This window comes from Dryobates pubescens, chromosome 38 (genome assembly GCF_014839835.1).
Source record: "Dryobates pubescens isolate bDryPub1 chromosome 38, bDryPub1.pri, whole genome shotgun sequence".
In the NCBI taxonomy this organism is placed as follows: domain Eukaryota; kingdom Metazoa; phylum Chordata; class Aves; order Piciformes; family Picidae; genus Dryobates; species Dryobates pubescens.
In genome coordinates, this window is record NC_071649.1 from 120,232 (window position 1) to 147,340 (window position 27,109).

General features: G+C 48.2%; 1 protein-coding gene across 1 annotated transcript in view; it reads right to left on the bottom strand.

Moving 5' to 3' along the window:
* MYRIP (myosin VIIA and Rab interacting protein) overlaps nt 1-27,109 on the bottom strand; it is a 148,689-nt gene that overhangs the window by 70,074 nt on the left and 51,506 nt on the right. Inside the window, 1 exon segment of the mRNA XM_054177164.1 lies at nt 13,834-14,055. Coding sequence (XP_054033139.1) covers nt 13,834-14,055 — 222 coding nt within the window.

Genomic DNA, 27,109 nt, shown 5'->3' on the forward strand with positions numbered 1-27,109 from the left:
CTGGAGACCTCAAGGCCTCCAACAAAACCCAGGGAACTGTACAAACAAGATGCATTCCTTGCCTAGGGGATCTAATCATCTAAATGAAAAAGACAGGCAGGGATTTGGAGGGGAAGCAGAAGCACAGAGAGGTGAAAGCAATTTGCCCAAGGCCACGCAGCCAGTCAGCCAGCAAACTAAAAATAGAGGCTGACCCCCTTTATTGTCAGCCCATTGTTGTCTCCACTGGAGTGACTCTCCTGTGGTGGATGTGACATTACATTGGTATTTCTGGTTTATTGCTGCCATCTCTACAAACACAGCACGACAGCCACGTCTCTGTGCTGAGCTGCTGCAAGCCAGGCCACTCCAGCACTTGCAGGGACAGCACAAATACCATGAACTTCTGCTAAGAAAAGGGGAAAGTCCCTGGACACAGGGTCTGGAGAGCAGAGCCTGATGACCAGCTACTCTTCTGCCATAAAAGACAAGTGCCACTGCAGTTTTGAAGGTTCTCAGCATCAATGACTTTACCAGAGCAAATCCTGCTCAAGATTGAGGGAACCACAGAAAGGTTTGGGTTGGAAGAGGCCTTTAGAGGTCATCTAGTCTAACACTTCTGCAGTGAGCAGGGACATCTTCAACTAGAGCAGGCTGCTTAACCTGACTTTGAATGCTTCGAGGGGTGGGGAAGCTACGATCTCACCAAGCAACCTGTGCCAGTGTTTCACCACTCTCATCAAAAAACCACATTTATTCCTTCCATCAAGTCTGAATCCTCCCTGCATTAAAACCATCACCCCTTGTGCTGTCATGACGGGCCCTGCTAACAAGACTCTCCTCATCTTTCTGTCCTGAAAGGCTGCAATCACAGGATCACAGGATATTAGAGATTGGAAGGAACCTCTGGAGATCATTGAGTCCAATAGTGTGTCCACAGAGCCTGCTCTTCTCCAGGCTGAGTAACTCCAACTTTTTCAGCCTGTCCTCACAGCAGAAATGTTCCAGCCCTCTGATAATTTTTGTGGTGTCCTCTGGACCTATTGCAACAGATCCATGGCTTTCCTGTGCTGAGGACTCCAGAGCTGGACACAGCAATGAAGGAGTCTCACAAGTGTGGCTGCAAAACACACCTAAGCTCCAGTCTAACCCTGCTCTCCTTCAGCTTCAATCCATTCCCCCCTGGCTTAGACATCCTAGACATCCTCATGAAAAGTCCCTCTGCAGCCTTCCTGTAAGATCCCTTCAGCTCTTGGAAGGCAGCTCTGAGGTCCCCCTGGAGTCTTCTCTTCTCCAGGCTGAACACCCCCAGCTGCCTCAGCCTATCCTCATAGGAGAGGTGCTCCAGCCCTTGGCTCATCTTTGGGCCTCCTCTGGACTCATTCCAACAGCTCTGTGTCCTTCTAGTGATGGGGACAGTGCAGGTGTATGCAAATATCTCACTGTGGTTTCCTGGTGAGCCTTCTCTCCTTCTGCTACCAGCAGATTGGATCAAATTAAAGAATTTAATGCAAGTCTTAAGGTTTAACTGTGATAAGTGATTAATGCCTTACTAAGCAGTGCTAACTCATCTTTCTCTCGTGTCCTGACACATTCCACTACTCCTAACCTTTTGCTCTGCAATCTACTCCTTCACCTCATTCCCACTATAAGTCAAAACGTAGAAGTTAACTCAGACTGAAGGCCAGTCTGTAATTGTGACTTCATTATAGAAAGCAAGGAGGTACCACTTGAGCAGCTAGAATCATGGCTGGAAGAAAACCCAGTGAAATTTGTGAGAGGGAAACAAAGCAATTTAGAAAGATATTGCAATCTGTGACATCTACTACTAGTAGAGGAAAGATACACATTCAGACAGCAAAATGCAGCAGAAAGCCACACTTTATGTGAGGGAAATGCCTTCAATGCCTCATTTAGCAATGGTAAAAGCATTGCAACTTCCTGAAGCAATAAGCTGACATATTTCAACACATTATTAAAGATATTTAGTACTTGCTCCTCTCTGGAGAAAAAGAGAAAAAAAAGGGAATAAGAAAACTACTTGACTGGAGTAACAATTTCCCTACCCCTGCACTGACTTAATGGAGTAATTCTAGACATCTATAGTATGATTTCACTGTATCTACTTTGGATATCTAGGATATCCAATTAGAGAACAGCTTTCTCTTCTCCAGACTAAACACCCCCAGGTCTCCCAGGCTCTCTTCATAGAAGAGATGTTCCAGTCCCTTCATCATCCTCCACAGCAGATCCCTGTCTCTCTTGAACTGGGGAGCCCAAATCTGGACCCAGTATTCCAGCTCTGGTCTCATGAGCTCAAAGTAGACAGGGAGGAGAGCCTCAGCTTCAAACTATTGCCCATTGCCCTATTGCTCAGGTTGAAAGGGACCTCAGAGATCATCTACTCTAACCTCCCCACCATGGGCAGGGACACCTCTCCACTAGACTCAGCTGCTCAAGGCCTCATCCAGCCTGGTCATCAACACCCCCAGGGAGGAAGCAGCCACAGTCACCCTGGGCAGCCTATTTCAGAGTCTCACCACCCTCCTACTGAAGAATTCTTCCTAAGCTCCAGTCTTACCCTGCTCTCCCTCAGTTTCAAACCATTCCCCCTTGGCCTGCCTCTAGACACCATTATGAAAAGTCCTTCTGCAGCCTTCCTGTAGGATCCCTTCAGGTATTGGAAGGCAGCTCTGAGGTCCCTTTAGAGTCTTGTCTTCTCCAGGCTGAACACTGCCAGCTCCCTCAGCCTGTCCTCACAGCAGAGGTGCTCCAGCCCTTGGGTCATCTTTGTGGCCTCCTCTGGACTCACTCCAACAGCTCTGTGTCCTCCTTATGCTGTGGACACCAGAACTGGAGGCAGTACTGGAGGTGGGGTCTCAGCAGAGCAGAGTCAAAGGGCAGCATCCCCTCTCTTGCCCTGCTGGCCACACTCCTCTGGGTGCAGCCCAGCACACAGCTGCCTGCTGGGCTGCATGAGGGCACTACAGGCTCACGGTGAGCTTCCCATTAATCAGTGCACCCAAGGCTCTTTCTTCAGAGCTGCTCTCAACCCCCTCTGCACCCAGCCTGGATTTGTGCTTGGGAGGTGTGTGCAGTAATTTTTTTTAAACTGTACTTCAAATATTTAAAAGCATTAAATGATTAAAACAAACCTGACAAAAGAATCCTGTTGCTGCATTTTCACATCAAGGTAGCATTGATTTTGTGCTCTTTGATTAAACTTCCTTGGGAAAAGATGATTACAGCTGATAGCCTGGACAATAAAGTTTCAATGGATCTTGGCAACACTTTTAATTAGAACTCCACTCTTTGCAATGTCACCTTGAAAGTCAGAAAAGGCAATCTCTCCCTCTACTAAATTTTCCCTTTCGTGGTTAATACTTAATTGCTGAAGAGGAGCAGTAAAAGGATCCCAATTTCAGCCTGGCTTGCAATGACAAGAGAAGGCATGCTCACACTGTCAAATAATCCATGCTGGAATGACTCCCAGCTCTGTGTTAATTAAGGTTATGACTTGATTTTCAGGCTCTTAAGGAAACTTCCACAGGGGGCTGGGAGGAAGGAATCAAGGTAATGATAGGACTGAGGGGAATGGAACAAAAATAGAAATGGGTAGATTCAGATTGGATGTTAGGAACAAGTTCTCCACGAGGGTGGTGAGAGACTGGCACAGGTTGCCCAGGCAGGTGGTGGCAGCCTCATCCTTGAAGGTTTTGAAGGCCAGGCTGGATGTGGCTGTGAGCAACCTGCTGCAGTGTGAGGTGTCCCAGGCCATGGCAGGGGGGTTGGAACTGGCTGATCCTTCAGGTCCCTTCCAACCCTGACAATTCTATGATTCTAAGCACTGGATTTTGCCATTGAATATCAATGTATTTCTGCATCAAGTTTGCCAAGTAGAGGCCCTATCAAGCCCATCAGGAAACAAAACCCCAAAACAAACAAGTACAAAGAGACACCCTCAGTACAGCAAAGCCTCCTGTCTGGCAACATGGAGAACAATCTCAAGACAAAAAAGTCCCAATTCGTTGATCTACCAAAGCTTTAAGGGACATTCCTCACCCCAGCACAGGAATGGCTCCTCTGCAGCAGTGGCCCTCTAAGCTTTTGAATGGGCTGCAGCCAAATGAGCAGCACCAGGTCTTCCTGGTGGCCTCAGGGGCCACAAACTGTAGGTGTTGAGAACCCACTGTGAAGTTGAACAGACTCAGCAGAGTGCTGACACTTTCCAAACACACTCCATGCACTAAATGCTCTTGCAAAGGCAAGAGCAGAGCCTGAGTGATCTGCTCTTGACAGATCTCTGAAATCAAACACTGGCCAAGCATTCTGTTTTCCTCTCTCCAAGGCTCATAACCACCTGCTAACTCCTCCTTCCAGTGCCAAAGCCTCTAAGGCTTGCTGAACCCTGCTGACCTTGCTAAGTCACAGAATCATAGAATCAGCCACGTTGGAAAAGACCTCAGAGATCATCAAGTCCAACCTGTCACCCAACACCTCATGACTAACTAAACTATGGCTTCAAGTGCCACATCCAATCCCTTTTTGAACACCTCCAGGGATAGTGACTCCATCACCTCCCTGGGCAGCACATTCCAAAGGCCAAACTCTCTTTCTGGGAAGAACTTTCTCCTGACCTCCAGCCTAAACCTCCCTTGGCACAGATTGACACTGTGTCCTCTTGTTCTGGTGCTGATTGCCTGGGAAAAGAGACCAACCCCCACCTGGCTATGACCTCCCTTCAGGTAGTTGTAGAGAGCAAGAAGGTCACCCCTGAGACTCCTCTTCTCCAGGCTAAGCAACCCCAGCTCCCTCAGCCTCTCCTCACAGGGCTGTGCTCCAGACCCCTCCCCAGCTTTGTTGCCCTTCTCTGGACACCTTCCAGCAACTCAACATCTTTCCTAAACTGAGGAGCCCAGAACTGGACACAGGACTCAAGGTGTGGCCTAACCAGTGCTGAGCACTGGGCAGAATGACTTCCCTGCTCCTGCTGGCCACACTATTCCTGATGCAGGCCAGGATGCCACTGGCCTTCTTGGCCACCTGGGCACACTGCTGGCTCATGTTCAGCTGCTGTCAACCAGTACCCCCAGGTCCCTCTCTGTTTGGCAGCTCTCCAGCCACTCTGACCCCAGCCTGTAGCTCTGCATGGGGTTGCTGTGACCAAAGTGCAGCACCTGGCACTTGGACTTGTTAAATGCCATCATGCTGGACTCTGCCCATCTGTTCAGCCTGTCAAGGTCCCTCTGCACAGCTGTCCTACCCTCTAACAGATCAACTCCTGCCCCCAGCTTGGTCATCTGCAAACTTACTGATGATGGACTCAATCCCCTTGTCCACATCATCAGTAAAGATGATGGATGGGGCCCAGCACTGATCCCTGGGGGACACCACTGGTGCCTGGCTGCCAGCTGGATGTGGCACCATTCACCACCACTCTCTGGGCTCAGCCTCCAGCCAGTTCCTAATCCAGTACAGAGTGTTGCTGTCCAAGCCACAAGCTGACAGCTTGGCCAGGAGTTTGCTGTGGGGGATAGTGTCAAAGGCCTTGCTGAGGTCCAGGTAGACTACATCCACAGCCTGCCCCACATCCACCAGGCAGTCACCTGATCATAGAAGGAGATCAGGTTGGTCAGGCATGACCTGCCCTTCCTGAATCCATGCTGGCTGGGTCTGATCCCTTGGTTATCCTGCAGGTAAATGCCAGTAACTATATCTGTGGCCATTCTGACAGACCTGAAGTCTATTGCTTCTCAGTAATAACCAAGTCTCCTAGTGGAAGGTAAAGCTAGTGAAAAGGGGAAAAAAGCCAAGTGAAATGTTACCATGGAAATGTTTGACACCAGAGACAAATGGAAGGTCTCAAGGCAAAGCTGCTCAAGTTTTAAATAGCAGGGACCCAGTGGAAGCACAAAAGCATAAAGCAAGCAATGGCTTCTGCAAAGTGCATTTTTGCTTTGCACACAGTGACTTGCCTGGTCATTTGCCTTCCACTTTGTCTGTCCCTGGGCTGCTATTTGCAAGGTGGAATTCTTGGTATGCTTCCTGGGAAATGAACTGCCAAATTTGTGCCCAAAAATGTAGGATTTTTTATTTTTAACCCCTGTTGTAATTTCACAGACTCACAGAAACATTCAGGTTGGAAAAGGCCCTCAGGATCACCAAGTCTAATCCAGAACCCTACTCTGCAAGGGTCACCCCTAAACCATAGCCCCAAGCACCACATCCAAACCACCTTGAAACACACCTAGGGTTGGTGACTCAGCCACCTCCCTGGGCAGCACATTCCAATCCCTGACCACTCTTGCTGGGAAACTTTTTTCCTACTGTCCAGTCTAACCCTACCCAGGCACAGCTTGAGGCCATTCCCTCTTGTTCTGTCCCTAATTACCTGGCAGAAGAGACAAGCAGCAGCCTCTCCACAATGTCCTTTCAGGTAGTTGTAGAGAGCAATGAGGTCTCCTCTCAGCCTCCTCTTTTCCAAGCTAACCATCCCTAGCTCCTTCAGTTGCTCTTCATCAGCTTTATTCTCCAGGCCCTTCCCAGCTTCCTTGCCCTCCTGGCTCCAGCACCTCCACATCTTTCCTGTGTTGTGGTACCCAAAACGGAACACAATACTCCAGGTGTGGCCTCCCCAGAGCTGAGTACCAGGGTAGAATCCCCTCTCTGCTCCTGCTGGACACAGCATTTCTAATCCCAGCCAGGATAGCTTTGGCTTTCTTGGCCACCTGGGCATACTGCTGGCTCCCATTCAGCTGATTGTCCATTAGCACCCCCAGGTTCTGCCAGACAGCTTCCCAGCCATGCTGCCCCAAGCCTGGGGGTTGTTTTCACCCAAGTGCAGGACCCTTGGTTTAAATTTCAAAGCCTGTTTCAATCTAGCATTGCAGTTGAGAGTCTGTAGCAGTAGACTTAGGTTAAAAAAATAAACTAATTATAAAGCCATAAGCAATCTGTAAATTTGTGCCAGCTTTCTTAGACCTAGCAAGGGCAGGAGGCACCATCCAGCTGTTTTTCTGTATTGCAGAGCACAGGAGAGCAAATTCTGAGCCATCTTTCTGCTTTTCTGACTGAGGACCTGCCCTGTGGGATTACCCCATCCTTAGAACAACAAAGCAATTCAGGCTTTTCTGCCTTGGAAAGCTCTTCAAATTCTTCTTGTGGTCAAGAAGCAGCAGGTTGCAGAGCACACATGGACTAACATCTTACAGAGAGAAGGGGACTGGTGATGCTGTGATAGATGAGATGAGGCTCTGGGCTGATCCTTGCAAAGGATTCAGAAAGAAAAGAGCTTTAAAATGTCTCTCCTAGGTAACTGGGTGGCATATCTGTTATTCCTTACTAAAAGCCTGGAGTCTTCCAACATCCTGATTGCCCATATGGAGCCTGTCACAGCCATGGTTTCTATTCAGACACTCCAGGGCTGTTGGGTCTCAAAAAAATAGATTAAGCTATAGAAAACTAACAAGCACATTTTACTGAGGCAGGGATTAAGCCTAGCCCATAATGGAGAAAAAAAATGGAAAGGCAAGGTGACCTTTTCAACACCAGATGGTGAGCAAGTTATGAGTAGGAAGCAGAATCCAGGTCTGCCTCCTACTTCTTCACCTGATGAATTCTGTCACCTACAGAGTAATAAAAAATTTTACTCCCTTCACATACTATAAAAAACCCCAACTCTCTATAAGCCCTCAGATATACATATCTGTTATGTAAGACATGTGAGACATGGAGGAAGCACTTTTTCCCCTCTCCCCTTCTACTCTGCCCTGGTGAGGCTGCATCTGGAATATTGTGACCAGTTCTGGGCCCCTCAGTTCAAGAAGGGCCTCAGGGAACTGCTTGAAAGAGTCCAGCACAGAGCCACAAAGCTGCTGCAGGTAGTGGAACATCTCCCTGTGAGGACAGGCTGAGGGAGCTGGGGGTCTTCAGCTTGGGGCTGAGGGGTGCCCTCACTCCTGTTGATAAAGATGTGCAGGGCAGTGTCAGGAGGAGAGAGCCAGGCTCTGCTCAGGGATGTCCAATGACAGGACAAGGGGCAATGTGAATAGAATAGAATAGAACTGGAGCAGAGGGAGGTGCCACAGGAACAGAAGGAGAAACTTTTTCACTGTGGGGGTGCTGGAGCCCTGGAGCAGGCTGTGGAGTCTCCTTCTCTGGAGACACTCAAAACCCACCTAGGTGTGTTCCTGTGTGACCTGCCCTGGGTGATCCTGCTCAGGCAGGGGGGGATGGACTGGATGATCTTTAGAGGTCTCTTCCAACCCCTGACGTTCTGTGACTCCGAATTTTCCACCTTTAAATATACACTAAAGCTATGTTTTCATTTTAAGTCCTTCTACCCTTCATAAACCACCCAAAGACATTTGAAATGCACAGAATCAGCACCAGCAACCACCCAGGAAAATGGAAGTGTCCAGATGATTTTGGAAGCCACAATGATGCCTTTATGACCTAAATGAAAAGTGTGCAAATATCAGACAGCTCCCAAGACTCAGCACAATCCAGCAGCCATTGCATGCAGCCACTTGCTCTTTTAAAAAGCAATTCTGACAGCTGGCACTCTTCAACCTCAGTAATGCTCAGACAGCAGCTTTGTAAAGACTGGAGCAGTACCTTGGAACTGAGAGCAGCAGAATCTTTGTGTAAGAAGAATAAGCAAAGCCAGCAAAGGCTAAACTACACACTGGGAAGCACCCAGCTCAGAAGTGGTGCCGAGCTGTGTTTGCATTCTGCTGGCTGAGCAGAATAGAATAGAATAGACCAGGTTGGAAAACACCTCAGAGATCATCAAGTCCAATCTATCACCCATCGCCATCCAATCAACTAAACCCTGGCACCAAGTGCCTCATCCAGTCTCCTCTTAAACACTTCCAGTCATGGTGACTCCACCACCTCCCTGGGCAGCCCATTCCAATGGCCAATCTCTCCTTCTGGGAAGAACTTCTTCCTAACATCCAGCCTAAACCTCCCCTGGCACAGCTTGAGACTGTGTCCTCTTGTTCTGGTGCTGGTTGCCTGAAAGAAGAGACCAACCCCACCTGGCTACAACCTCCCTTCAGGTAGTTGTAGAGAGCAATGAGGTCTCCCCTGAGCCTCCTCTTCTGCAGGCTAAGCAACCCCAGCTCCCTCAGCCTCTCCTCACAGGGCTGTGCTCCAGACCCCTCCCCAGCCTTGTTGCCCTTCTCTGGACACCTTCAAGTGTCTCAATGTCCTTCTTAAATTGAAGAGTCCAGAACCAGACTCAGGACCTAACCAGTGCTGAGTCCAGGGCAGGATGACTTCCCTGCTCCTGCTGGCCACACTATTCCTGATCCAGGCCAGGATGCCAGTGGTCTTCTTGGCCACCTGGGCACACTGCTGGCTCATGTTCAGCTGCTGTCAACCAGTACCCCTAGGTCCCTTTCTGCCTGGCTGCTCTCCAGCCACTCTGTCCCCAGCCTGTAGCACTGCCTGGGGTTGTTGTGACCGAAGTGCAGCACCTGGCACTTGGACTTGTTCAATGCCATCATGTTGGGCTCCACTAGCTTTTACTTTGCTACCTTCCCTGGAAGTCCCTCAGCCAAACTGAAAGGCTAAAACTCCTCAGTCTATAATTTCTATGCTGTTTATTTTGTGGACAATCTGTGTTCCATCCTTTCACATTGCCCTTCTGCCCTTACTTTTGCACACTGCTTACCTAGTATTTATTTCCTTTAGGGAGAGGTGGTAGCCAAAAGTTGGTAGGGTCAAGCAGTTACATATCAACATTGAACACAAAGCTCTGATACTCTGTTCTCATTCCTTCCCTCCAAGCATGTACTTCCCTGTGCTACTGCACCACACACAGGTTTTAACCCTGCTGACTGCAGCAAAACTTCTCCAACAAGAGCACATTAATAACACTTAGCACTTTACAACCATCCCATTTAGCTTTTCAACCACTGACCTCCAAGACCACAGCATCATTAAATCCATTCTGCACGTGGGGAAACCTGAGACATGGAAACTTCTCCAAGGTCAGCAGGTGAATGGCTAAGACTGGAATCCAGAGCTCCTGGAACACAGGTTAGTCCTCCCTGGAGGCACTCAGCCTCAGGCTCACTTCTGAGGCTACTCCAAGCTAGCAAAGATGGCCTAATTAGCACTTCTATTTGGCTGATTTCATAGACCTCTCCTGCCTACCCTCCTCCAAATCCATTTTTAGATGCTTTTCTCAAAGCTGAGTGCAGCAGCAGCATTGCAGGCTGCTGTATGTTATGCAAGTAGAGCTTCATTCTGTCTAGCAGAACTGAAATTCTTCACAGTGCATACTTCAGAAATAATTAAGACAGATCAGGATAGCAAAAACCCCAAACCAACAAAAAACCCAGCAGAGATCAACCTGCCAAAGCAATCAGCTTGCACAGATCTCCCTCCTCCGCCTCTTCCAGTTAAGGAACAACTCAATAAACTACAGACTCCCTGACCCTTGTGCAAAATGCAGGCTATTGCCCTTGCTGTCCTTGGGCACTGCCTTTTCTCCCAGGGAAACTGTGACAGCACAAGAGGACACAGTCTCAAGCTGTGCCAGGGGAGGTTCAGGCTGGATGTTAGGAAGAAATTCTTCACAGAAAAGAGAGATTTGCCATTGGAATGTGCTGCCCAGGGAGGTGGGGGAGTCACCATCACTGGAGGTGTTTAAAAATGGAATGGAATGGAATGGAATGGAATAGAATAAATGAGGTTGGAAAATACCTTTGAGATCATCGAGTCCAACCTATCACCCAACACCATCTCATCAACAAAACCATGGCACCAAGTGACTCATCCAGGCTCTTCTTAAACATCTCCAGGGATGGGGACTCCGCCACCTCCCTGGGCAGCACATTCCAATGGCAAATATCTCTTTCTGGGATGAACTTCTTCCTAACCTCCAGCCTAAACCTCCCCTGGCACAGCTTGAGACTGTGTCCTCTTGTGCTGATGCTGGTTGCCTAGGAGAAGAGACCAACCCCCACCTGGCTACAACCTCCCTTCAGGGAGTTGTAGAGAGCAAGAAGGTCTGCCCTGAGCCTCCTCTTCTCCAGGCTAAGCAACCCCAGCTCCCTCAGCCCTCACAGGGCTGTGCTCCAGACCTCTCCCCAGCTTTGTTGCCCTTCTCTGGACACCTTCCAGCAACTCAACATCTTTCCTAAACTGAGGGGCCCAGAACTGGGCACAGGACTCAAGGTGTGGCCTAACCAGTGCTGAGTCCAGGGCAGAATAACTTCCCTGCTCCTGCTGGCCACACTGTTCCTGATGCAGGCCAGGATGCCATTGGCCTTCTTGGCTGCCTGAGCACACTGCTGGCTCATGTTCAGCCTACCATCAACCAGTACCCCCAGGTCCCTTTCTGCCTGGCTGCTCTCCAGAGCCTGGCTGAGGCACTTGGTGCCATGGCTGAGTTGATTAGATGGTGTTGGGTGATAGGTTGGACTCGATGATCTCAAAGGTCTTTTCCACCTGGTTAGTTCTGCATTCTGTAAATGGGTATGGTGCTTGTGGCCCACAGGATGAGAGTGGTGAGAGTAGGAATGGGAAGAAAATGGGAGCAGAGCAGCAGGCATTGCTGGAAGGAATTGTATCTGTTTCTACAAGTACATGCAGCTGAGGAAGATAATTCTCACTGCTCTTCACTCAAAGTTAGTAAATTCCTTCAGTATAATGTGAGTGGGATCATTCACAGGACTTCTACAAAAGCAGAACAAGACCCACATGTGTCCAGTGGAAGCAACATGCACGTGGGCAGAGCTACAGCTTCTATCTGTTCTGCTATGCCCCAGAGCAAGCGAGTGCTCCCACACAATGCTGTCTCTGAAGGAAAAACATCTCCTGGCATTTACATGACAGTCTGAGCCTCCAGATTCTGTAGAAGTTCTCTCTAATGTCAGACAAGGGCCTTCAGACAGTAGAAATGTGCAAGCTCTGAGCTGAGGCTGATCACCTAAAAGCTGTTCCAGCTCCTCCTTACCGAACGGTTTAGCCTGCTGGGAAGCAAACCAAAATTGCTAAGCAGAGTTACATCTTCATTAGCTTTTCACTACTGAGGTCTGAAACCAACCCTTTTGTGCCAGTCAAATGCACCAACAAACAAATACAAGGTTCAGGCAGTAACTAAGAGAATTCCCTTCTCAAAGCATCCTGAGGTTCTGCTACATTTTGGTGGGGTTTTGGTGTTTGGTTCCCCCCCCACCCAGAGGCTTCACAAAGCTTTACAACAGCATCAGCTAAGCAGAGGTGTATCCTTTGGCAGGCTAACAATCACATCTACTAGTAATTTTACCTTATTTAAAGAAAAAAAAACACTCTCTGTTCTGCTGGCATTAAAGCACATTACAGTGACTGGATCCCTCCAAACAAAACCATCTCAAATAGGAAGATTTTGCACAGGGCTGTGCCAGGGGCTGCCAAATCACAGAATGGGAGGGGTTGCAAGGGACCTCAAGGCATCATCTAGCCCAGCCTCCATGTTAAAGCAGGGTCACCCAGAGCAGGATGTCCAGGTGGGTTTGGAATCTCTCCAGAGACGGAGACTCCACAATGCCTCTGAGCAGCCTGCTCCAGTGCTCTGTCACCCTCACAGGAAAGTTTCTGGGCACCACTGAAAAAAGACTGGCCCCACCCTTTTGACATTTGCCATTTAGATATCAATAAGCATTGTTAAAATCCCTTTTCAGTCATCTCCAGGATAAACAGCCCCAGGTCTCTCAACCTTTCCTCATAAGAAAGATGCTCCAGTGCCCTCAACATCTTTGTAACCCTTCACTGGACTCTCTCCGGTAGTTCCTTGTCTCTCTTGAACTGGGGAGCCCAGAACTGGACAAAATATTCCAGCTGTGACCTCCCTCAACCTGCTGATCACACTCTTCTCAATGCCCTCCAGGATACCACTGGCCTTCTTGGCCACAAGGGCACATTGCTGGCTCAAGGTCAGCTTGTTATTGACCAGGACTCCTAGGTCCTTTTCTGAAGAGCTGCTGTCTAGCAGGTCACCCCCTAACCTGTATTGCTGCATGGGGCTGTCCCTCCCCAGGTGCAGCACTCTGAACTTCACCAGGTTCTGTTTCACCCAGCTCTCTCCAGTGCATTTGAAGGGTGCCCTGTTTGCCCACTCAGCCTAGATTTGCATGAAAACCCTAACAGAAAATACAACCAGAAGCATTGGCCTATTTTCACATTAGCAGCAATCCCAGTGCATACTACTCAGTGACAAATGCAGCCAGACTAGACCTCAAGTCCCAGTGTAGTGTTCAGTGCTGTGGGCTCTGCTAGCCTCAGAAGGGTGAGCTAGTAAATCCCTGATACTCTCTGCAAATAGAAGCCTGGCAGCATAGCCTTAACAGATGTTAAGAAATCCAACAGGTTGCACTTCTATTTTCTCTGGTTATTTGCCAGAGTATGCCTCAAGCATCCCCACCAATGAGGTGGCATTTAGAAAAGCACTCCAAAACACAGTCACAGCTGGATGATCTATTCACCAACATCCCTCCTTTGACTCCCAAGCCATCAGTGGGATTTGCTGCACAATGATTAACTGCCTTACCACCATCTGCTCTCAGGTTCCATTAGCAGCCCAGGCACTTCAGGAGATCCCAGCCCCTGCTCAAGCTAAGTCCAATTACTGCTTGCTGATTCATCAGTCCACCTCAGCAAGCCTGGAAAATGCCAGCAAAACACTCTTGGAACAAATTAACCTCTCTGAAAAAAGCCAGGCACATCACACCATACAAACCAAGCTCTCTAAACAGCTACTTCAGGTCCCAGCCTGCCAGTGGCAGCTACTGACAAACACACGGAAAAGCCCAGGCGAGGCCACAGCTGCTTTCTAGAAGTTGCTAAATACTAGGTCTTTACCTTGCTTGCTGGCAGACAGTGCAAATCCAAGCCTTCTCCTTCTTCTGGTAAGAGCTGCAGCTCTTGCAGATGTTGTACTTGCAGTCCTGGCACTGTCGCTTGCTGTTGATGAGGAAGGTGAAGGGGGAGCAGCAGCGAATGCAGCAGTGCTCGTTGAACTTCTGCTGCTTGGAAAGGATGCTGCACTTGTTACCCTCTTCATCCAGCTTCTGCTTCATTTCACTGCACAAAGGAACAAAAACAGCAACTAAGACTCAGTGGAAAATCTCCCCTTTTGCCTTTCTCCTTCTTCTGCATCTTCAATGTGATGCTCTGCAAGTGACTCTTCCAGGCGGGAAAGAAATGACAAAAATGCAGGTTCTAAACCTAAACATAGGAAGTTGATCACATCCTGCATTTCAGAGAGGTTTGGGGGTTTTACTAGTTAGGACCAATATTAAACCAACTGCCAACTCTCTGGGAAAGTATCTGCAGAACCTTTAAGGTTTTTGTATTCCAGCAGAAGAGTGTTAAAGGTAGAGGGGGGAAAAAGGTAGAGGGGGGAAAAAGGTAGAGGGGGGAAAAAGGTAGAGGGGGGAAAAAGGTAGAGGGGGGAAAAAGGTAGAGGGGGGAAAAAGGTAGAGGGGGGAAAAAGGTAGAGGGGGGAAAAAGGTAGAGGGGGGAAAAAGGTAGAGGGGGGAAAAAGGTAGAGGGGGGAAAAAGGTAGAGGGGGGAAAAAGGTAGAGGGGGGAAAAAGGTAGAGGGGGGAAAAAGGTAGAGGGGGGAAAAAGGTAGAGGGGGGAAAAAGGTAGAGGGGGGAAAAAGGTAGAGGGGGGAAAAAGGTAGAGGGGGGAAAAAGGTAGAGGGGGGAAAAAGGTAGAGGGGGGAAAAAGGTAGAGGGGGGAAAAAGGTAGAGGGGGGAAAAAGGTAGAGGGGGGAAAAAGGTAGAGGGGGGAAAAAGGTAGAGGGGGGAAAAAGGTAGAGGGGGGAAAAAGGTAGAGGGGGGAAAAAGGTAGAGGGGGGAAAAAGGTAGAGGGGGGAAAAAGGTAGAGGGGGGGAAAAAGGTAGAGGGGGGAAAAAGGTAGAGGGGGGAAAAAGGTAGAGGGGGGAAAAAGGTAGAGGGGGGAAAAAGGTAGAGGGGGGAAAAAGGTAGAGGGGGGAAAAAGGTAGAGGGGGGAAAAAGGTAGAGGGGGGAAAAAGGTAGAGGGGGGAAAAGGTAGAGGGGGGAAAAAGGTAGAGGGGGGGAAAAAGGTAGAGGGGGGGAAAAAGGTAGAGAGGGAAAGTAACAGTAAAAAGTTAAAGAAAGTTAAAGTTAAACCCAAGTAAACTAAAGTAAACCTACTTACAAAAGGGTGACAGCCACCTGGGCTGCAGCTACCTTCTTCTAAGAGGAACGTTAAAGGTTGAACCAGTCCTGTGCTTCCTTCCCCCAGCATCCCTTGCCCAGGAGGGAACAGAATGTATTTCTAGGTGCACAGATGTGATTACAAGGTGCAGGTACATGATTTCTAGGTGTGTGTGTGTGTATATATATATATATGATATGTGTGCAAATCAAAGCAACAACAAAAGACTGCCCAAAGCCTCCTTCCCTTTTGGGGAAAGGCCAGAAGAGTAGGAACCACAAAGGACAGAATTCATTCACATCCCTTCAGTCACAAGTGAGGGTGCCCAGCTGTTACAGTTGTGTGTCACAAAATAATGAGGCTGTGCAGAGAGCTCCTGCTGTTTGAATGGAGCTCAGATTGCATTTCATTTTCTTTTGAGTGGCTGCATTTCACCAACTGACTATAAATACAAAAGCAGCAAAGAGCACTCAGTAGATAGCCAACATGGCTGTCACCAGGACTAATTCTGTCAAAGGACATCTTGTTGATCTGTGGGCTTGAGAAGTGGGCCAGTGCCCACTGCATGAGGTTCAACAAGTCAAAATGCAAGGTCCTGCATTGGATTGGGCGAATCCAGAAAGAAGCTCTGAAGAAGGAGACTTGGGTGTATTGGTGGACGAGAAGCCCACCTTGAAAGGCCCCTTCCAACCCAAACCATTCCATGATTCTATTCAGTGCAGGACTGTGATGCTGAATGCTCAACAGGTCCATGCCTTTCCTGTGCTGAGGACTCCAGAGCTGGACATAGCACTGCAGAGTGGTGGAGTGGAATAGACTAGACTGGAACAGAACAGAATAGCATTAACCAGGTTGGAAAAGATCTTTGAGATCATTGAGTCCAACCTATCACCCAGCACCATCTAATCAACTAAACCATGGCACTAAGTGCCTCATCCAGTCTCTTCTTCAACACTTCCAGTGATGGTGACTCTACCACCTCCCTGGCCCACACATTCCAACGGCCAATCTCTCCCTCTGGGAAGAATTTCTTCCTAACATCCAGCCTAAACCTCCCCTGGCACAGCTTGAGACTGTGTCCTCTTGTGCTGATGCTGGTTGCCTGGGAGAAGAGACCAACCCCCACCTGGCTACAACCTCCCTTCAGGTAGTTGTAGACAGCAAGAAGGTCTCCTCTGTACATGTTCCAGCAACTCAACATCTTTCCTAAACGGAGGGGCCCAGAACTGGAGTGGGGCAGAATCCCCTCCCTCGACCACACAGGCACAACTGTGCCTTGTGCTGTATTTAAGACTTAGTAGGTCAATTAGTACTCTGCACACTGCTGGTGCTGTCAGAAAGCCATGCTGGTACACATGCAAACACACCACCTGCAGCTGGGAGCCTTTGAGGAGCACACATCACTTTAATCTGTGCAGAGGGATATCGATCTGGCAGCAGCAGCAGACTTGCAGAGAGGATTAGACAGCAGGGAGTGAACCATAAATAGAAAAAAAAAAAAGAAAAAAATAAATAATATCAAAAGCAACCCAAAGTAAATCACAAAATCTTTGAGGGGAGCCAGTGAGATGGGAAAGCTCAGCATTCAGGCACTAAGGGGCTCATAAATAGTTATGGGGAAGTCATTATATCAAAAATCAGGAAGATATTTCACAGTCATAAAATCATAGAATTGTTAGAGTTGGAAGGGGCCTCAAGGATCAGCCAGTTCCAACCCCCCTGCCATGGGCAGGGACACCTCACACTACAGCAGGTTGCTCACAGCCACAGCCAGCCTGGCCTTCAAAACCTCCAGGGGTGAGGCTGCCACCACCTCCCTGGGCAACCTGTGCCAGTGTCTCACCACCCTCCTGGGGAAGAACTTCTTCCTAACATCCAATCTGAATCTACCCATTTCTAGTTTTGTTCCATTCCCCCCAATCCTATCCCTACCTGACACCCTAAAAGGCCCCTCCCCAGCTTACTTGTAGGCCCCCTCCAGATCATCCAGTTCCATCCCCTCAGCCATCAGCAGGGACACCTTCCACTAGGCCAGGACTGCTCAAAGCCCTCTTCAACCTGGCCTGGAACAGGTTGCCCATCCACAATTCTCTGGGCAATTTCTGGTGCCTCTTCTCCCTTACTATAGAAAAAGTCCCTCCCCAGCTTTCTTGTAGGCCCCCTTAAGGTACTGGAAGGCCACCATAAGGTGCCACATTACTCCCACTGCGTTCTCATATTGAAGATATCTTACCAGCACCTCTTAAGGGTTTACCCTCAGCTTTTCATTTCCATACAATGCAATTTCTATACAACCAGTGGCAATTCCCAGCAAATCTCCCTTTAATTTTTCTGTTTTCAGATACTGATCATGCTGCTTATATCTTAACTCACAATCTTGTCCCATCAAAGGATGAGCAGAGGGCTGGAGCACCTCTCCTGTGAGGACAGACTGAAGGAGTTGGGGCTGTTCAGTCTGGAGAAGAGAAAGCTCAGAGATGACCTAATTGTGGCCTTCCAGTATCTGAAGGGGGCCTACAAGAAGGCTGGGGAGGGACTTCTCAGGATCTCAGGTAGTGATAGGACTAGGGGGAATGGAATGAAGCTGGAGGTGGGGAGATTCAGGCTGGAGGGGAGGAGGAAGTTCTTCCCTATGAGAGTGGTGAAGCCCTGGAATGGGTTGTCCAGGGCGATGGTTGAGGCCCTGTCCCTGGAGGTGTTTAAGATCAGGCTGGATGAGGCTCTGGCCAGCCTGATCTAGTGTGGGGTGACCTTGCCCATGGCAGGGGGGCTGGAACTAGATGATCCTTGTGGTCCCTTCCAACCCTGACTGATACTATGAAATTCTTCTCCAGTTGTTGTCAAAAGTCTTGCCCTTTTGTACACTTAATTCAGAAGGCCTCCAGTGACATCTCATTGCCCTTAAAACCCAATGCTAAGGATTCAGAGACACCACTAAAGGCAAGCTGACTGGCATGCAATTTTAGTGCCATCAGAAGTCTCATGGGAGGGGGAAGTATGTAGGAGGGGGATGTATGTAGCAGCATAAGTTGGGGGGAATTTGCTCCAGTCCAGCACCTTGCAGGTCATACCAGGCTCTGTCCTAATCTGTTAGTAATTTCACAGAACCACAGAATGTTAGGGGTTAGAAGGGACCTCCAAAGATCATCCAGTCCAACCCTCCTGCCTGAGCAGGATCACCCAGGGCAGGTCACACAGGAACACATCCAGGTGGGTTTTGAAAGTCTCCAGAGAAGGAGATTCCACAACCTCTCTGGGCAGCCTGCTTCAGGGCTCTGGCACCCTCACAAGGAAGAAGTTTCTCCTTCTGTTCCTGTGGCACCTCCTCTGCTCCAGCATGCCCCCATTGCCCCTTGTCCTGTCATTGGACATCCCTGAGCAGAGCCTGGCTCTCTCCTCCTGACACTGCCCTGCACATCTTTATCAACAGGAATGAGGGCATCCCTCAGGCTGCTCAGCTCCAATGTGAAGAGCCCCAGCTCCCTCAGCCTGTCCTCAGCAGGCAGATATTCCACTCCTCCCAGCATCTTTGTGGCTCTGTGCTGGACTCTTTCAAGCAGTTCCTTGAGGTCCTTCTTGAACTGAGGGGCCCAGAACTGGTCACAATATTCAGGATGTGGCCTCACCAGGGCAGAGTAGAGGTGGAGGAGAATCTCTGTCAACCTACTCACCACAGCCCTTCTAATGCACCCCAGGAGGCCATCTGCCTTCTTCCCACAAGGGCACATTGCTGGCTCTTTTGCCATTCTACCCTTTTCCTCAGAGCTGCTCTCCAACAGATCAGCCCCCTACCCTGTACTAGTCCATGAGGTTGCTCGTTCCCAGATACAAGACTTTCCACTGCCATGCTTGGGTGAAGCCCCTTCACAAGATGAATGATTGCTGCTGTATTTCTCCATTGACACCACAGAGTGCCTATTGTCAGCTGGAACTGAACTGTCAGAGCACAAAGAAATGAAATAAATACTATACTTGGATTGGTTGAAATGCTGCCTTCTCCCTTTGTAACCCTCTAAGTTGTCAAGAGACACCATATTTAACCCCATTTTCTTGTGCTGGGTAACACAGGAGCACAGACTGTACATTACATGTAACTGATGGGCTTTGAAATCTGCAAGCAAGTGGAGCAGCAAGGCAGAAGCAGGTCTTGAATTCTAGAGCAGGTATTCTGGGGAGCTCTGGGGACTTCAGAAATCTCCACATGAAAGTTCCAATGAGATTTGCCAGAAAGCAGTGCTGTGAGTATGGAGTCTTTTGCCCTCCTGTTCTGATACTGCCACGTGGAACACACCCGGTTTTAGTATCTTCTTTTGCCCCTCACTTCTTACTCATCATAGAATCATAGAATCAATAAGGTTTGAAAAGACCTCAGAGATCATCAAGTCCAACCTATCACCCAACACCTCATGACTAACTAAACCATGGCACCAAGTGCCACATCCAATCCTTATTTGAACACCTCCAGGGATGGTGACTCCACCACCTCCCTGGGCAGCACATTCCAGTGGCCAATCTCTCTCCCTGGAAAGAACCTTCTCCTCACCTCCAGCCTAAACCTTCGCTGGTGGAGCTTTAGACTGTATCCTCTTGTTCTGGTGCTGGTTGCCTGGGAGAAGAGACCAACCCCCACCTGGCTACAACCTCCCTTCAGGTAGTTGTAGACTGCAAGAAGGTCTCCCCTGAGCCCCCTCTTCTCCAGGCTAAGCAACCCCAGCTCCCTCAGCCTCTCCTCACAGGGCTGTGCTCCAAAGTCCTCTCCAGCTTTGTAGCCCTTCTCTGGACACATTCCAGCAACTCAACATCTTTCTCAGTTCCTTTCTGGATAGTGCCACTCAGATATCTGATGCCTTTCTTCTCTCTTCAAAAGCAGCAGAGAGGAGAGACCTCTCTTTGGGGAGCTAGGGCACAGTTGGACCCCAGATTTGGTTCATGTACTTTCCACAGACCCTCTGGCTATGTCTGAATTCACAGCACATCAAGAGCAGATCAGAGGACTGAACTAGACAGTGTTGAAGGCCTACACCTACACAGTGGTTCAGCAGTTTTGCTTCAGGGAGAACAGTCTGATTCCCTGGACCAAATACTCCCACATTGCACATAGCCTGAATGTGTCTCAAGGCATGGTTTGATGGTTCTGAGATACTGGCTTTGCTTCTTCCAGAAGGAATCTGGCTTGTCCACCCCAAAACCAACCTGGGAGGTAAACCATGATGCAATAAATGAGGTTGGGCAGGTTTGCTCCAAAGTTGTCCTGCTGCTCTGAACTGAAATGCTGACACAAATGCAATTCTAAACAACTGTAGGCATCTACCTGGAGCAGGTCAGGTTTCATTACTGGGTCTGTGACATCCTTGTCTGCTGAGCCTGGAGAACCATTCTGATCCCAGCAACACAGAACCACAGAATTATTGAGGCTGGAAAAGACCTCTGAGATCATCAAGTCCAGCCTATGATCTAGCACCACGATATCAGGTAAACCATGTCACCCAGAGCCACATCCAACCTTTTTTTGAAGACCTCCAGGGATGGTGATTCCATCACCTCCCTGGGCAGTCCATCCCAGTGCCTAAACACACACAGCCGTGGCTCACACGCAGTGAGGTTTTCTGCTTAGGTCTTCTTGACAGTTACCAGACACACAATACTGACTTATAAAGACATATTAGGAGCCTACACAGCAGCTTCCAGAAGTTGGTCAGTCTGACTGCTTTTACTCAGTAGTAGAGAGTGGGTACAGGGTAACCAAGTTATTCTCTCAGGAAAAAAACCCACAGTCCTTGCACACTTTGCTGCTGCCTTTCAGGTACGTCTGTGCTTCAGCCACACTCCTTCCCTCACCACACTTCCAAATGAAACCAAAGCTCTATGAGGCTGCTTTAAGCACAGGTAAACTCAGCTTGGATTTACCTGCTGGACTGAGTCTGCCTGCAGAGAGTCCTTTTCTCAACCCCTCTCTCCAGAGCTGCACTGAGGTACCTTCACCTGAATTACAGATCAAACCTGCCTCTGATGTGTGACTTGCCAGCCATTTCAGGTTAAAACAACAATTCTCCTTCTGATGTAGTTAAAAGCAACAATTTATTCTCAAACCCAAACATTTGTCTCAAAGAAAAAGAGAGAATGTGAAATACTAAACCTTTCAAAAGGACCAGAAGATAAAAGGCATGTCCTCAGCTGCAGGACTACAAAAACCTCCCATAATTAACTGGTCACAAGGGAACAGCTCTGTAACTGAAATATCTGTTGATTTATAACAAATAATGAAATGGATTTAATTAAACTTCAAATGAAGGAAGCTCCACCAATGGGAACCACAACAACATAATTCACATTAATCTAATAAGTAAAAGTTCTAGTGCTGAGGAAATAAAGATTTCTCTTTAATAAATAGCTCAGTTGTATATACTTAGCTGCAGAAATGTGAGAAGACTAAAGCAGTGACCAGCTTGATGTTTAGAGGGTAAGAGAAATGCAAGTGGAGATCTCCCTCTGCCTTCCAATAGCTGAAGGGATCTTACAAGAAGGCTGCAGAAGAACTTTTCCTAAGGGTGTCTACAATAGGACAAGGCAGAATGGTTTGAAGCTGAGGGAGAGCAGGGTTAGACTGGAGCTCAGGAAGAAGTTCTTCAATACAAGGGTGGTGAGACTCTGGAACAGGCTGCCTAGGGAGGCTGTGGCTGCCTTCTCCCTTGGGGGTGTTGAAGGCCAGGTTGGATGAGGCCTGGAGCAGCTGAGTCTAGTTGAGAGGTGTCCCTGCCCATGGCAGGGGATTTGGAGGAGATGACCTCTGAGGTCCCTTCCAATCTGAGTCATTCTGTGATTCTGTGTTACATTAACCAATATTTTACTACTTAGAAAAGAGAAAAGGCGTAACACTGCCTTCCATAAATATTCCTTAACTGTGGAGGTGCTTCCTGCTTGAAAGTGTCTCTGTCTCAAGAGTGTGATTCAGGTGCAGGAGGGTCAAAGCTTAGCATTGCACATTTTACTGCAAATCAACTCCACTTCCTTTCTTCCTCTCTTTGCACACCTCAAAATTGAGAGATGCAAAAGGGTTAGACCAAGTAGAGCATTTTACCCTCTACTCTTAAAATCAGTGCAGTATCAGCTTTGGTCACACCCCATTAAAGCTGGGGAGGGGTTTGGAGCACAGCCCTGTGAGGAGAGACTGAGGGAGCTGGGGTTGCTTAGTCTGGAGAAGAGGAGGCTCAGGGGAGACCTTCTTGCTGTCTATAACTACCTGAAGGGAGGTTGTAGCCAGGTGGGGGTTGGTCTCTTCTCCCAGGCACCCAGCACCAGAACAAGAGGACACTGTCTCTAGCTGTGCCAGGGCAGGTTTAGGCTGGATGTTAGGAAGAAGTTCTTCATATAAAGAGAGACTGCCCATTGGAATGTGCTGCCCAGGGAGGTGGTGGAGTCACCATCATTGGAATTGTTTAGGAAGAGACTGGATGGGGTGCTTGGTGCCATGGTTTAGTTGATTAGATGGTGTTGGGTGATAGGTTGGACTCCATGATCTCAAAGGTCTCTTCCAACCTGGTGCATTCTATTCTATTCTATTTCTATTCTATTCTAAAAGTCCACTTCAAATATCCAAGGAAAATAAAATGCTGCCTGAACCAATTGTCTTTAGACAGCCTCTGCTCTCCATAGCTGAGAAGTTTCTTCAGCATCTTTTCAAAACTCTTTGCTAGCTTCATCCCAATTGTTAGCAATAAAATATTCATTTATGACAGGGCAGAAATCCCTAAGTTTATTATTTAATCAGAAGAACATAAAGGGGAGTTTGTAAGAGATCAAAGAAACAGAGTGAGAAAAGCAGAAAGCTACATAAATTGCATAAACATTTTAAAATATGCATTATGTGTCTGTTGCAGTTCTGTGTGCCCAACTGGAACCACCAAAATCCCAACCAATCCACCTGTTTTTCTCTAAGGAAATCTTGTGATCTGTTCAACAGAGCACAAGCGACTGAGATTTTGGCTTCTTGACTTGTTATGTATAACAAAATAATCAATAAAATGAACTCCTGCCATCTAAATTGAATTAGGGCCCTGAGTAACACATCTAAGATGGCTGGGAGCTTGGTCCTTCACTGAACTAAGAACACAATTCAAAGCACTGAGCATAACCCACCTCACCTGGGTGTGAATGCAGGCGCCCTGATCTGAGTCTCGGCAGCACAAGACACATCTGGTTCAGCAGCTCAACATTACACAGTGCTTCTGGTCTGGCAAGAATGATAGAATGGCTTAGGTTGGAAGAGACCTCTACTGAGCCCCCCCTGCCATGGGCAGGGACACCTCTCCATTAGACTCAGCTGCTCAAAGCCTCTTCCAACCTGGCCTTCAACAGCCCTAGGAAGAAGGCAGCCACAACATCCCTGGGCAGCCTATTCCAGAGTCTCACCACCCCCCTGCTAAAGAACTCCTTCATCAACTCCAGTCTAACCCTGCTCTCCCTCAGCTTCAAACCATTCCCCCTTGTCCTGCCTCTAGACACCCTCATGAAAAGTCCCTCTGCAGCCTTCCTGTAGGATCCCTTCAGCTATTGGAAGGCAGCTCTAAGGTGGCCCCAGAGTCTTCTCTTCTTCAGGCTGAACAACCCCAGCTCCCTCAGCCTATCCTCATAGCAGAGGTGCTCCAGCCCTTGGATAATCTTTGTGGCCTCCTCTGGACTCACTCCAACAGCTCTGTGTCCTTCTCATGATGAGGACACCAGAACTGGACACAGTATTGGGAGTCAAGGAGCAGAATCCTGTGTCTTGCCCTGCTGGCCACACACTTGATGCAGCCCAGGATACAATCTGCATGTTTTGCTCAGATTTGGTTGCAGGAAGTTCTTCCCACATGAAAATAATCCCACTGAAATAAGAAATTTAAACTGCCAAGAGTATTTCAGAAAGAAATAATCTACTGTCACTGACTTAAAGAAGGGCACCAGCACCTACAGAGGGGCTTTCAAATGACTGGAATTGAATATGACCCTGGAACATCCTCAAGTCTTCCAGAGCTGATGAGAAGATGAATAACAGCAATAATGAACAAGGCCCTGCTGGTTTTTTCATTATTAGAGTAATTCACTTCAGAAATCATTGGACAATTTCTGACTGTTTAAGATGAGATGCTGTGTGTGGTATTTTTAGGTAAGTTAATGCTGTGGTGGTTTTAGTTAAGTTAATGCTGGGGGGGAAATTTCAACCCACCACAGATGCTGAGTTGTTGCTGCTATTTCTCCCAACACACCCCACACACCCCCCCCCCAAGCTTCAGATTCCTGACTGCAGCCTGGAGTTCTGCATTCCTGGAAAAGCAGATCCCTCTGTTTCTAAGATTAGTTTTATTCAGCACATAATAAGCTAAGGAAGAACCCAGGGGTTCTGTAAATTATGTGCTGCTCTTTATTGTTTATTTTTCCTGTAAATCTGATTATTTCCTCAATAAACCTACTTTAGCAGGACTGTCAGACAAGGTGATCTCCAGAGGTCCCTTCCAACCCCCCACCACTCTGAGCCTCTTTGCTGTTTCTCCTGTAAAGGTGATTGTTTCACCAATAAACCTTATTAACTGAGGTACTGTACAGCATCAAGAAAATAAAGACTAAGTAAGACTCTGCCTGTGCTTTTGAAGGCATTCTGTTGCTTGTGCTCCTGGTTGTGCACCATAATGTTCTGCTACATTACCTGCTGCAGAAAATTCAATTATGTGCTTCCTTTATGAATTTTCTCACCTGCCAGCACTGGGATGAAGGCTGTTATATGAAAGCAGTTCATTTATATCAAAGGTTATCATTAAGCACAGATTGGCAAAAGATACTGCAATTACCATCTTATTGGCTTTCATTAGCACAAGAAAGCAGCAGGCAGATACATTACTGCTAACTATTCCATGCTTTCATTCAGCAACATTTCCTCTGCTTTTTGAGCTTGCAAGCAGGCAATGTCAGTGTTGAATGGAACTGTCAAAGTACTCAACCTAGATTCAGTCATAACATCAGTTTCCATTAAGCCAACCTGTTACATATTTTGCATGGATTTACTGTAATGCAGGAGGAGATTTCACCTCTCTGAGGGTGATGTCCACTAGATCAGGTTGCTCAGATCATTCTTGAGCCTGACCTCAAGTATCTCCAGGGATGGGGCCTCAACTACCTCCCTGGGCAACCTGCTCCAGTGTTCCAGCACCCTCATGGTGCAGAACTTGCTCCCAACATCCAATCTAAATCTGCTCTGCTCTCATTTCAAACCATTGTCCCTTGTCCTGTCACTGCAGGCCATTGCAAACAGTCCCTCTGCAGCCTTCTTGTAGCCCCCTTCAGGTACTGGCAGGCTGCTATTAGGTCTCCCCAGAGCCTTCTCTTCTTCAGCCTTCTCATCCCCAGCTCCCTCAGCCTGTCCTTGTAGCAGAGGTGTTCCAGGCCCCGATCATTTTTGTGGCCCTCCGCTGGATCCACTCCATGAGGTTCATGTCCTTCCTGTATTTCCCTGTTCACTGCACTGGACTACATGACCTTTGGAGGTCCCTTCCAACCCAACCTATTCTATGATTATAAAAGCTCTTCTAGAAAACCTCCAGCAGGTTACAGCCCACACAGCAGCTCAGATGGGAAGGTACCTGGGGGTCTTTGGTGCCAGTTCTCAAAGCAAACTCTCAAACCACCCTTCTGTAAGGATTCTCTCCTTGGATCTACTTGATTTTCATTCAGACAAAGAATAAGGTTAAAATGAAAGAACAAGGTGAAAATACAAGCAGGTCTGTTCCTCCTGAGCCTAACCTTCTCCATCTCATCTCAAACTGAGGAACACTTGGCAAGTCAGCTCCTGGGATCTCTGTTCTGAGTGGACAATAGCAACTTCCATCACTTCTGCAGAATGCAGTTACTGAGAAGAATGTTGGTTTCTGTACCTTCCCCCAAAAAGGGGGCTCAAGATTTATTTGTAGTAGTAAAGCCATGGGGAAAAAAAAAAGGCAAATTAGCAACCCTGCCACTGTGACATAAGCAACATAAAATTCTTCTGTGACAACAAAATGAATCATGTTAGAAATACAGCCCACAAAACTGTGCACTCTTGCAGGAAGAAGGCAGAACTCCAGAAGAGTGGAGTGCAGCACAGCAGGACAGAACTGCTCAGTTTGATCAGCAATGTGCTCTTGTGGCCAAGCAGGCCAGTGCCATTCTGGGGTGCATTAGAAGGGCTGTGGTAAGTAGGTGGACAGAGGTTCTCCTCCCCTTCTACTCTGCCCTGGTGAGGCTGCATAGAAAACATAGGCTTCAGTTCTTGGCTCCTCAGTTCAAGAAGGACCTCAGGGAACTGGTTGAGAGAGTCCAGCACAGAGCCACACAAATGATTAAGGGAGTGGAACCTCTTCCTTATGAGGAGAGACTGAGGGAACTGGGGCTCTGTAGCTTGGAGAAGACTAAGGGGTGAACTCATTCATGTTTATAAAGATGGCATAAAGGGTGAGTGCCAAGAGGATGGAGCCAGGCTCTGCTGGGTGATGCCCAATGACAGGACAAGGGACAATGTTGGAAGTTGAGGCATAGGAAGTTCCATGGAAACAGGAGGAAAAAATTTTTCCCTGTGAGGGTGACAGAACACTGAAGCAGGCTGCCCAGGGGGTTTGTGGAGTCTCCCTCTCTGAAGATATTCAGGACCCACCTAGATGTGATCCTGTGTGATCTGCTCTAGGTGCTCCTGCTCTGGCAGGGGGGCTGGACTGGAAGATCTTTCGAGGTCCCTTCCAGCCCCTAACATTCTGTGAACTGTACAAATGCCAGGACAAAGCCTGGACACACAAGAAGGAGCATTCAAGACCTTGTAGTGTGTTCACAAAATCAGTCTACTCGCATCATCTTGCTGAACTCCTTAAGGAACTGGCACCTTTGGGCTGCTAGGACATGACACTCCATGGGTGCAAATGCAAAGCGTTTCCGAAGCACACTGGGAAGCT